Genomic DNA, 12,193 nt, shown 5'->3' on the forward strand with positions numbered 1-12,193 from the left:
GCCCCTTTCATCCTTCTGCCTGATATATTTAGGAGGTTTTCATCATACCTTGCAGGTCAGGGTACAGTCTTTTAATTAGAAATAAGGACTAAAGCTGGAGAGGTCAGGAGGCTGAAATGAAAAGACAAGCATGATTTGAATGGCAGCGTGCATGAGCAGAAGGATGGGGCTGGTGACCTCTGGCAGGTCTCATCCTACACTGGCTGAATTTGCCTTTCATCCTTCACTTCATTCCCTTGAATGCTGCTGTGAGATCCATGTAAGCTTACCAGCGATCATATTCACCGTGAACACATTGTGCCGGTGATTCTTGAATAGCCTGAGTCTTTGCTTAATAAGACTTTTAAGGCATATATTTGCAGATATAATGGAAACAATAAGGTAGTGTCATGGTCCACTGCAAAACTTGCTTAGTATTCCTGACATACTTTGATTCCATTTTCTGAATAACTGATTCTGAATATATATTCAGACTAAGCACTGTATTTCCAGTTACGTTTTTACAAGCCGTGAAATTTAAAGGGGTGACACGGCAATTATTTGTTTTTCTCCATTCAGCAAAGAAATATAGATTGGGAAGTCTTAACTATATCACCAAAAGGTATTTCTGGTTTTGACAAAGGTGTAGTACTGAACAAGAAGTTCGTATGTATTATCAAGTTACTGTCTGTGCAGGGTTGTTCCTTTTAAATGAAAAATAAAAAAATAAGAAAGTCTAACAGTAATTTAGGAAGAAAGGGTGAAAGTCGCAGTAGAAAAACATACCTTTTTGAGAGACTAAATGCCTTTTTTCTCCCCTCTTCTCTCAGGGGTACATTTGAATCACAAAATGAGATTATCAGCTGGTTGCATCAGATAATGCTTGTGATTGATCTCTGCCTGTTACTACTGCTGAAATATTGAGATCTGATCTCTAATCAGTCACAATACACAGAGTTCTAAATTAAACTGCTGGTGTCTTTTGTAGACAAATAACTATGTTTTAAATGAGGATGCTTTTTGAGGGAATGCTTTAAAGATTAGTGGGTGTCTACATGGAAATCTCTGATGATTGCATTGTCCTCGTTCAAGGACTAGCAAACACTTTTACAGAAGGTAGTCTGACCTGCTGTGATGCACTCAATAAACTGGATAATAAACATCATGGAACATTTTAACGTTCATGAGTGGGAGGTTACCTGCGCTGGTGTGTTGATACATGCCCTCCATTTCTGTTAAAGGAATTGCATGACCTAATGTCCAGACAGCAGAGAAATCATGATGGTTTTCCTAGATATTGAGCTGAATGATGGTAGATACCATATATGCCACTGATAGAAAAGGCTGAATGCTACACATACAATAACCAATTAAAATTAGATTACATGTAATGTTTTTTTGTTAAGTATGAGATGTTTTGTAGGGTTGAGCTATATAAAATCTAATTATTAAGGTGATGATTTTGAATCTAACTCTTTTTTTTTTTTTTTTTTTTTCCCCCATACGTTTTCAGGAGATACAGTTAGAACATGCGAAACAAGCTTTTGTGCAGAGGGACAATGCTCAGGCTGGAAGAGTCACAGCTATGGACTTCAGGGACATTATGGTCACTATCCGGCCACACATGCTGACTCCATTTGTAGAAGAATGTCTAGTAGCTGTGAGTAATTCTGGTGTCCCAACTGGAAAAGATTTGGGATACAGATGTGGGATTCGTTTTTGATGTACCTTGACCACTATATGTAGCATGTAGACTGGCTTATGGATGAGTATTTTTAAGTTCAGCAGTTATTATCTACACATATGAAGGTTAACCTTTATTGCAGAATATGTATCCTCAATGTTCTTGGTCTCCTGAGGCAAAAAATAAAGCAGGTAGATGGACCTTAGTCATGACCTACAAATGTAGGGTTTGCCTGACTATTTCCAGTCATTCCATCGTAGTAGACTGTGTGAAATATGTCAAAATGCCATTGAATCCCACTTACGAAGACATCCTCAAAGGACTTGCTTTGTAATGTCATTTCTAAGCTCCTGAGTGTATTTTCCAGGCACCTGGGACAGTATATGAACTGAAGCATCACCCAAGGACATTATATATTAAGTAATAGTTGTTACACTTGAGTATACACTTTTTCCAGCTTAAAGTGCATAAACCAAATTAAATATTACAGTTCTGCGTTGTTACTGAAGAAAAAAAAAATAAAGATACATTCAGTTTTGACTATAGTTTCTAATCTTGGGAACTTGTAGTAGCACTTTCCAAGTAATCCAGAGTCCTGTTGTATCCAGGTTTAAAGAAGTCTGTTCTGCTTTGACTTTCAAGGGAGAATTCCAGGGAGATGTGTGAAGTGATGAGAACTGCGAACTCTGGACAGAATATTGGAAGAAGCATACAGCAAATGTATAGCCAGAAGATTTAGGGACCGACAATGAGATCTGATACTTCCTTCCTTGATTCTTTCCCCAGTCTTGTTATCAGCTTTCCTGGGTCATGTACTTTCTCATAAAACATACAATAAGATTTTTGATTCTCCCTCAAGGTTAATTAAATTTTGGCAAGCTTGTGCGTTGTTTTCAGAAATTTGCTTGATCACCGATCTTACACTCTAAATAGGGATTTTATATGGTAGTTTTTCTGTGTGCAGACTCAACACCACTTTAAAATAAAGGTTTAGGCTCAGTTCTCATTTGAGAATGAATAACTGTTCAAACCTTATTGTTCCCATTTTGTTTGAGTGCCTTATATAAGCCTGAGAGCTTACTGCTGGTTTTCCATGACTTGAAATGCCTGTGAATGTAAATGTTTCAGTTGACCTTTTCAGAATATGTTTTGACTTTGTTGAAATTTTCTGTAGAGTAATATACTTTACATGCAGAAGTAGATTTCCTCATTACTAGAAATAAACCAACTTATGAAACATTTCCAACTGAAGCAGTACTGAAACTTGAACTTTGTAAATTACTACTGGTTATGTTGTTATAATCCTGCATATGTATCTATTTAGGTTTGTAGGGTGGGGAGAGTTTTACATTCTGGTCATGATTAGTTTCAGTAACATAAGAATCTTTCATAGATTTCTTTATTTTGGAGGTTTTTTTGGTTTGCTTTGTTTTGGTTTTTAAAGCAACCCTGTGCTACTGTCGCTCTTGTAAAGCAACATTATTTGAAAACCTCTGTTTCAAGATTTTCATAGTCCTGTAACAGTCTGCTTTCTCTTTTCTTCTTTTACTGTCTCTACTCTAGGCTGCTGGAGGTACCACTTCCCATCAGGTCAGCTTTTCCTATTTTAATGGATTTAATTCTCTCCTTAACAACATGGAGCTCATTAGAAAGATCTACAGTACTCTGGCTGGAAATAGAAAAGATGTGGAAGTCACTAAGGGTTGGTAGAAATGTTTGCAGTCTGGAAGTCTCCTTGGGCGTTTGGTTGGGGTGGGTGGGGGGAAGGAGCTCATCTGTATGCTTTTAAATCAATGGGGGGGGGAGAAATTCTCCCTCGTTATCGTCCCCTGGTACACCGCTGAGTTCTGTACACTCCTGGTGGAGTCTACCCTCCAGGTTTTTCATTTTGTTTCAATGAGAAAAAAGTCCTAGTAAACTGGTGGTGGGGGCAGGGTGAGGAAAGTATGTAAAGATATTTAAAAGTTTAAAAAACTTCCTAGGGCTCCTGCCAAATTGGCAGCCTATTAAAGTGACCTTCAAGGGTAGTTGAAGAATTCCATAAACTTGTATTGGCAGCACAGTAAGCTGATCTACAAGCTTGGAACAAGATGTTATCTACTATATCTAACCACTTTTATAGAGAATTCCCCGTGCAGTGCCAGAGTTTCATTAACATGGCCTACTGGGACTATGCATGAAAAGTTCCACATCTCTTGACTCCTGGGTTTTTTTTCTATTTGCTTTCTATTTCATTTTTTCCCTCTGACCTGCAACTGATTGATACCGTATGTCAAATATCCTAAATCCTGCTGATAGCGCTTAACTTTAAAACCAGAGAGTTGTGCTTGCTTGCATGAAGGACAGACCATTTAAAGCATATGTTTATGTAGTGGCGGGAACACTTTTGTGGTGGGTCACTTTTATTGTCCTTCTTCCTCCCCCACCAGCATCTTCTACTTAGTACTAAAATACAAAGCAGTTCTGGGGTGCTCTGGATTATTTATTCTGGTTTGATTAGTTTTTCTTTTCTGTATTTTTATTCTGTTGCAGAGGAGTTTGTTCTGGCAGCTCAGAAATTTGGTCAGGTTACACCCATGGAAGTTGACATCTTATTTCAGTTAGCAGATCTATATGAACCCCGTGGGTAAGTGGAGAACTATCTGTCCTCCTCTCTTTCCTTTCCTACTCTCTTCTTCTTGGAAGGAGTGGGAGGTGGTGCTGGGGAACAGGAGAGTGTAGTGCAGTGGTCACGTGCAGGTAGCTGCTTGTGACCCGAAAGGCCATCTCTAAGCAAATGCTCAGCTGGATTAATTTCCTCAGGCGCATGACGTTAGCCGATATTGAGAGAATCGCTCCTCTGGAAGAGGGGACGTTGCCCTACAACCTGGCCGAGGCTCAGAGGCAGGTAAGAACAGAAGCCAGTATGATGCTATTATCTGTTTCCAGTGCCAGGTAGATAGAAAGCCAACCTCATTTTGTGTTGTCAGCTAGGTTACTTTTGTGTGCCATAACACCCGTGAGGAGTACCTTCTTCTTAGAATTTATTTTTAACCTTTGCCATGTCCTTTCCATCTCTTCTCTGTGCCCATTTCTCTTGGGCTGCATTTTGACAGGTTAAATGTAATTTACTTTGGAAAGATAAAATGTATATGAGTGTCATCCAGCCATTCAGTAAATATTAGTTGTATACCTAATTAAGGTGTTTATGTTTTGTGATTCTGTTGCTCTCTATTCTTTTTAATGAGGAAATAAGACTTCCTGCTTCAAACATGGATGGTAAATTCAGCATCTAGCCTATTAAATGGCAGCTCTTGTTCTGAACACACATGCGTGTTCCCAGCTTCAGAGTATTCTCTCTCCTTTGCCTTATGCTCTGCTGAATATCAAAATAGGAGAGAATATGTTTAGTCTACCATCACAGTTTCAGTAAAAGCATTACTATTCTCTGCATTTCCAAAAACTAAAGGAATTGACTTTCAGTGATATAAAAGAAAATTGACTATTTTGTGTTTGAGACAAAAAAGAAATAGGATTGTTCCTTAAATGTCAAACCTGTTGATTTCATATTATTTTAGCATATCTTACATTTTTATTTCTACAAGTTTCTATACAGATAGATTTAAAACTAACCCTCTGTTTCTGTTTGTCTCTATTTTAAGGCAGTCTTAACTTTGTGTCTTGTGAGTCTAAGGGCTTTTTGTTGGGTTTTTTTTCCTGCTCTGGGTCTGTGCGGAGACGCCAGTTTGACCACAATGGGTTGATGCAGGCTACATTTTTAGGACTACCAGGCCATAAGCCAGGCCTGTGTGTGTGTGTGTACACATGCGTCTGCTTTGCTTCTCTTTCTCCTTCCCCGCCATGTGAACACCCCCATCGCCGCCCCAGGACAGTATCTAGGGTGGTGGTTTTCTGTTTGTTTGAGCAGTGACTAAATGTTGACTGTGCTGGGATGAATTCAAACGAGTTGGCTCCCAAAAGCTCACCATCTATTCCTAGAAGACTCCTAAAGGAGTTAAAAGCATTTGCTCTGGACTGAATATCAAATAACGTGAGTTACAATAGGTGGCAGTAAAATGTAGCCAAAAATGCAATGGTGAAAGTAGCAGCTTCTTCAGTTTTTGCTTTGGGGCTACTATCTTTGTTTTTATGCTTTATGCCATTTTAAGAGGGTAGGACATACAAGCCTGCTTAAATCTTACCATTTCTTCTGCATATGTATCCTACCTTTTCATTTTTCCATCCAGTTCTTTTTAACGTCAGATGCTTGGTGCTGAGACTGAAAAGGTTTTCAGCTACATTGATACTTTCAGTTTATTTTCTGGCCAGCTCCAGCTACATTTGAATATTAGCTAACATCTGAACACATTAACAAGAAGAAATATATCCATATTTTTATTTTGTCATTTTACTTGTAGTATGCTAAAAAAAAGAGGATTACAAAAAGTGTTAGCAAGTATGGAAGACCTAACACCCCTGCAGAACGTCTGTTTTCATAATTCTTTTGTTAGTTGGCAATTTTAAGACCGGAGCACTTCTGAAGTTTATTTTACAGGGGGTTGGATCTAGCACTTGTAGACTGTGAGCAAAATGAAATTGTGGGGGTGCTTTATGACACCTTATTTTCCTTTAGCTAATACTTATGAACAATGCTTGCATACTTGTTTTGATAGCCTGAGAAATAATAGGTATACCTGGGTTTGGAGACAGTAGAAAGAAATTCCAAACTGGAGTTGCTTTTAGCTGTAGAAAATTAATCACTTAGGATGCAATATGTGTGCCTTCGTATGCACATTTGGATCACTGATTTTAGAGTTGTATATTTTTGTTGTAGTATCAGTCTTTTATTTGCTGTTCCACTCTGAAGAGGCTACATTATATGGCACTTAGAAATCAGTGGAAAAGAAACAATAATTGAAACCAAAATCCTCAGTGTATTGTAGGGCTTTCTCTAGGTATATTTATACTTTTATCTCTCTGATCATGAGATGTTCTTTCGTGAAATATGATGTTCTGATTATTGTTTTTCCTTTTGTTTTAAATCCTGCCTCGACAGAAAGCTCCAGGCGATTTGTCTCGGCCTGTTCTCATCCAGATTGCAGAATCAGCGTACAGGTTTGCCCTTGGTTCAGTTGCTGGAGGTTAGTCTTGGCTGAGCAAAAGAATATTCGTATTCCCCGTTTGGGTTTTTTCTTGTTTTTTTCTGTCCTTCTTCCCCTTCTGCCTTTCACTGAAGTGTGGAAGGCTTCTCAGTCTTTCCCTTGAAGCCGTGTCTAAGGGATGGGATGACTAAGGTGGAAGGGGAAGAGGTCATCTGGGTCTACGAGAGTTTTGGAATTTACGAGCCATTGGAGTTTGCAGGTGGTGTTGCTATCTGATTTGTCACCAAACCAGTTCAGAAGAATCAGATTAGTAATGATATAGGTCCAGGAAATGCTTTTGGTTAAAACTATGGGAGGTAGTTTAATGTATCCAGAATATGCTGTGGAGAAAAAAGATACAACTGATATTTCAGATATAAGTGTGAAAGATGACAGTTGCAGTCAAACACTGCAAAAACATGTTTCCTTATAGCTTGATTTTCATTTGCAGCTGTTGGAGCCACTGCAGTCTACCCAATTGACTTGGTAAAAACTCGAATGCAAAACCAGCGCTCTACAGGCTCTTTTGTGGGAGAACTTATGTATAAAAACAGCTTTGATTGCTTCAAGAAAGTGCTACGTTACGAAGGTTTCTTTGGGCTTTATAGAGGTAAGTGTAGAAGGTGGTATATACTAATGATAAGATCCTAGTAAGAGTTCAGTGGAACTCATGATTTTTAAGTCTGTTTTGTTAAGACTTCAGTTTTGCTTGGTCTGTGTTTTTGCTTCTGTTCTGCTATAGATGAAGGGTTTGCAAACTTCTTGATAATTAAAACCTCAGTGTAATGAGAACATTTCTGTAGGGCCTGTCTTTTCTATCCTCATCTGCAATAGGGCAACAGCAGCAATTTTCTACAGCAAAAATACGTTAGTCATGTTTTCATTTCATAAGCAGCCCTTAGTACCAGGAATATTTGGTCATCTTTGGCAGGTGTGAGATCATCTGTTTTTGTTTCAGTCGTCTTTCTTATCTGTTTTCTTTCAATTTATAAACAGAAAAAAAATAGAGAAAATATAGTACCTTTTTATTAACCAGATCTCCTATTGTGATAACTTTTGTGACAAAAATGTTTCTCTGAACCAGTTGCATGTGCTTCACTAGTCATTGGGAATATTCATCTTTATTGAGTTTTATGTATACCTCTTCTGGACTTGTCACTCTTGAGTCATCCAGAAAGATTAGCTGGATTTCAACCCACTGAGCTGTATATACATAACTACTGCACCGGAGTTATAAAGTTAGCTGTTCTGAGCTCCCTTTGTAGTCAATGAAGAAAGCTCCACAAACTCATTTACTGTATTCAGGAGGTAAATCATCCTTGCTTTGAGTATCTTAGGTAAGTGCCTGCAGGTAGATGGTGGCTTCTTTTTAATTTTATCCTTGTCCCAGTTATGGTGTCAATGGTGTAAGTTCAGGTAACGTGGAAGTAGTCATAAAGAATCAAGAACTACTCCACAAGACTGCAGTTGTTTTCTGCCACAGACATAAAGCAAATTATATTTCTAGTATCCCAGTTATTGAGATCTCTTACCCCCTCTGCCATATTCATTGGGGAGAATTTGAAACTTGTGGTTTTAATTTCATTTTTAGCCAGTTTGCTTAGGAACCCTTTTAAACTTTTGAAAATAAGAATATTATAATGACAGAAATTCATTGCTAGAACCAGTTGAGTCAGGAATAAAGAATGAAGGATTTCAGAAAAATATTGTCATGATCTGGCAAAGCTATATGCATCTGAAAAAAACCTTAACTGTTTATAAGACAGTATGTGAAACAACATTAAATTAAGTGGTGTGATAGGTGTGCACTCTTCAACATACAACCTGAGTTACTGGAGGTTGGCTAAGTAGCTCCTTTGCAAAATACAGACTTTGTAATTATTTCAGCACAATTGGAAATGGGAAGGCTCTGTTATTATTGACTGAGTTTGAGGCGATTTTTTTAAGCAAGCCAGTAATTTAATAAACGGTATTGATATGGTTTATATTTTGTAAGGATTTATAGCAATCAGAATTGTAAAAAGTCCCAGTTACTGGCTGAAGAACAAAATCTATTCCCTGCAAATGTATGTCTGGGTCTTCCAGGATCCTGAAAGAATAAATATGCAGAATTCCACTATTATCTGCTCCTGTCTCATTGAAACTCTGAAGCACAGTGATTTTTTCACCTGGAAAAACAAACCTCAGAAATGTCATAAATGCGTATTCTTGAATCCATTTGCTTGTCATGTTTTTGGAGTGATTTTTTTCATTGCCAGATTTGGGGAACTTTAGGAACCTTCTTCAGTATAGTCGTTCTATTCCCCATCCTATTTACTACTTTTCAGTCTTCTGAGGAGTATTAAATAGTGAAAACTCAGTTTGGTGGAGTTGAACTTCTAAATGCAGGGCAATAATCTCATTTCTGGATTATATAGTAGAAATCGTGTGATGGCAAAGAACACCATCATTTCAGAGGCAAATTGAGACCTGTTGTTTCTACAGATTCTCTGCTTAAAAGGCACCCTGATTTAACTTCTCTTTTTAAAGAGACAAATGAGGAAAACTCCTTAAAACTGTGGAGCTTCCTCTGTGCAGTTCTGTAAATCTGGACTATTGCTTGATTTTTTAGGAGATCGTATTGGAGAAGGTTGAGCAACTGAGTGCAGAATGAAGGTTTCTGGTTAAGCCTGAGAGGACAAAAAAGTTTGAAAGGAACATTTTATAGATTAGTATGTTCGCCCAATTTAATGCAGTAAAGTTACAGCAAGAATCATCTCATTCCTGTTGTAAATACTACGTCAGGTAAGACAGACTACAGAGTGCATTACATTTTGCTGCTCATCAGTAACTGGTACACTTTCTTACACAGTGGTGGGTTCTGAGTTATGTGGGGTTTTTTTCCCCACTAGAGAAGGGAGGAGTAATTGATTGAGTTCTCGTGATTAGCTGAATAGTGCTGCAAACCCTTTTTAAAAAAAAATACAGTAGAAGAAGTGGTCTCTTTGTCATGCTGCACTGCAAGAAAGCAAGCAGGAGTTATAAACCCTACTCTGAACTCAGCCATTTCAGGTGATACGTTTAATACAAGACACATATTTCCATCCAGTGAAGTGAAGTGATTTTTCTTTTTTGTATCATTATTTTATTCCAAACTTGAAAAGGGCAAAACCACCATGTTCTAAGCAACCATCTCAGATAAGGATAAATTACACCATCTTGTGGATATAAAGAGAGCACTAAATTTTGTTTAATATGAATTTGGTTCTAAGGATAATCAGTGTTTTCACTTAGGAGATACTTTGATTTAAAAAAAAAACAAAAACAAACAGCATATAAACCTCTGTAGAATGTTTATAATATGCAGTATTTGAATGCTGTGTTGTAAGATGCATTTTTTTTAGACTGTAAATCTAAGATAAATTTTTCATCTGTCTCTTTCTCAGCATGGCTTAAAAGAATACTCATATACCTATAATTCACAGCTGTGGCTGCATTTATACCTAGAATACATATTTAGAAACTCATGGCTGTTTATATATATGCAAATACAAGAAAATTTTTTAAGCTGTGATTTGTCAACATCTCTTCCAACTGATGAGGTCACCTACATTTCTTAATACTATTTTAATCAGAAGTCCACCTGATGAGTCACAGAATGCTTCACAGTCTTAAGCTGTGCATCTAGTAGAGATTATTTCTCCTATACTTGATAGAAATTTTATGGGAAATTTAATTACCAGAGATGATAAGATGTAGCTCATGAAAATGTTCAGTAGCCAGGCTGTTAATGCCAGTTCTAGAGGATGAAAAAGACAGGAGATGCTGTGGAATACTGTCACCCATGATCATTAACCGCTAAGAAACTTGCTAGTTTTATTTCTTCCAATGATGCTTCTAGCACTGCAGTGACTCCAGATGCCTTCTAATCATAGAATGTAATAATCCAAATTCATTAATACCAGTGCACTCCCATGCTAATGATACAAGATGACTATGACAGAAGCTTTCCTCCAGAAGTATGTGATGAAGTATCACTTTTGTGGAATGAAACTACAAGCCTGTTCCAACACCAAAGTTCTGTCAAAGCACAAAATCTTCAAGAAATAGCCCATTTCCAGTCTGAGGGAACAGTGCTTGAATGGGAACTGGTGATGAATTGTCCAATTAATGGTGTAAATCATGTAGGAGAAAAAATTGGCAGTATTCTGTTACTGCCTTTCTATCAGATGTCCAAATGGTTTCAGCCGAGCAACGACTTCTTCAGTCAGTGGGTTTTTCTAATATGAAAGGAAAAGCACGATCATTACTCAGTGTGAAACTGAAATTTCACTGTTAGATGTCTGAAGGAATATTTTGGCCAAATAAGACTTTTTTTACTTGGTGCCGTCACAGCAGCTGGGCTGGAGGAACTACTGCGTGTAGATTCACAATGTATTTAGGCTACTTTCACAAAGTAACTGGTATGATGTCACGAACTGAATGCAGCTCTCAGTGCCCCCTCTCACATACACCCACACCTTCCCATAGAATCCTACTACAACAGCGTGTCAAACATGTGGGCATTGCTACTAAAGAGCCTTGCATATATAAAAATGAGTTGCATTAAAATGTTTGCTGTGTACTATATTAGCAGGCCACCTACGTGCAAAACATTATTCTCAGGTGTTATAAGAGGCATAGATTTTTAAGACACTGTCAGATATTTCTGAGCCTGTTCTACATCTGTGTATATGTCATATTGCTGATCTGCTAATGCGTAATAAAGCTGAAAAATTCCCAGTGTTGTCAGGATAAACCCAACAGAAAAATGGTATTTTCATATGTGTTCCTTGATGTGCTTGCTTTCTTCCCAGTCTTTCAACGTTTCAGGGCTCCCATCAAAAATATAAAGAAAAGATAATTCCATTTTGATAGTCATAACATACAGAATGCGCAAGTACCGCTTATGTATAGCTTTGTTACATAGGTATGAGAGCAAACAAAGAGTCCTTCCTAAGCTTCTGGAGACAGTAAACCTAGCTGGTATTTGGTAAGGCTGTGAGACGTAGTATTAAAATTAATGCTACCTTTTCTGGAATACTATATGCTATGTTGCAGTAGGCATATACAACATTATCTGTAATTAAACTTACAAAGCACTTTCATACTATAAAATCGTGTGTGAAGTAGAGAAAGGCTCTTGGTTTTTGGCTGTTCAGTTGTGTTTTGGTTTTGTTTTGTTGGGTTTTTTTGGTGGTGTGGGTTTTTTTTTGTAACTTCTACTTGTTCTCTTTAATCTTTCTTTTCTACATTGAAGTTTTATGGAAAGTTTTGAGTTATAAGAGTCCCATTCAGATTTGAGGGCAAAAGGAATGGACCAGATGGGAAAAAATTGTGCCAAGATAAACATGTTTTTCCTGAGATGTTACAAGTTCCTTTTACAAATGCA

General features: G+C 37.6%; 1 protein-coding gene across 2 annotated transcripts in view; it reads left to right on the top strand.

Moving 5' to 3' along the window:
- The window catches only part of SLC25A13 (solute carrier family 25 member 13), a 100,360-nt gene that overhangs the window by 56,004 nt on the left and 32,163 nt on the right, over window positions 1-12,193 (top strand). For both annotated transcript variants that reach the window (XM_082044125.1, XM_082044126.1), the window contains 6 exons: window positions 1,493-1,639; window positions 3,227-3,365; window positions 4,196-4,289; window positions 4,466-4,550; window positions 6,699-6,783; window positions 7,235-7,393. In XM_082044125.1, the coding sequence (XP_081900251.1) occupies window positions 1,493-1,639; window positions 3,227-3,365; window positions 4,196-4,289; window positions 4,466-4,550; window positions 6,699-6,783; window positions 7,235-7,393 (709 nt within the window). The remainder of the gene's footprint in view (window positions 1-1,492; window positions 1,640-3,226; window positions 3,366-4,195; window positions 4,290-4,465; window positions 4,551-6,698; window positions 6,784-7,234; window positions 7,394-12,193) is intronic.

Source organism: Streptopelia decaocto (assembly GCF_964273445.1).
Source record: "Streptopelia decaocto genome assembly, chromosome: 2".
Taxonomy (NCBI): Eukaryota; Metazoa; Chordata; class Aves; order Columbiformes; family Columbidae; genus Streptopelia; species Streptopelia decaocto.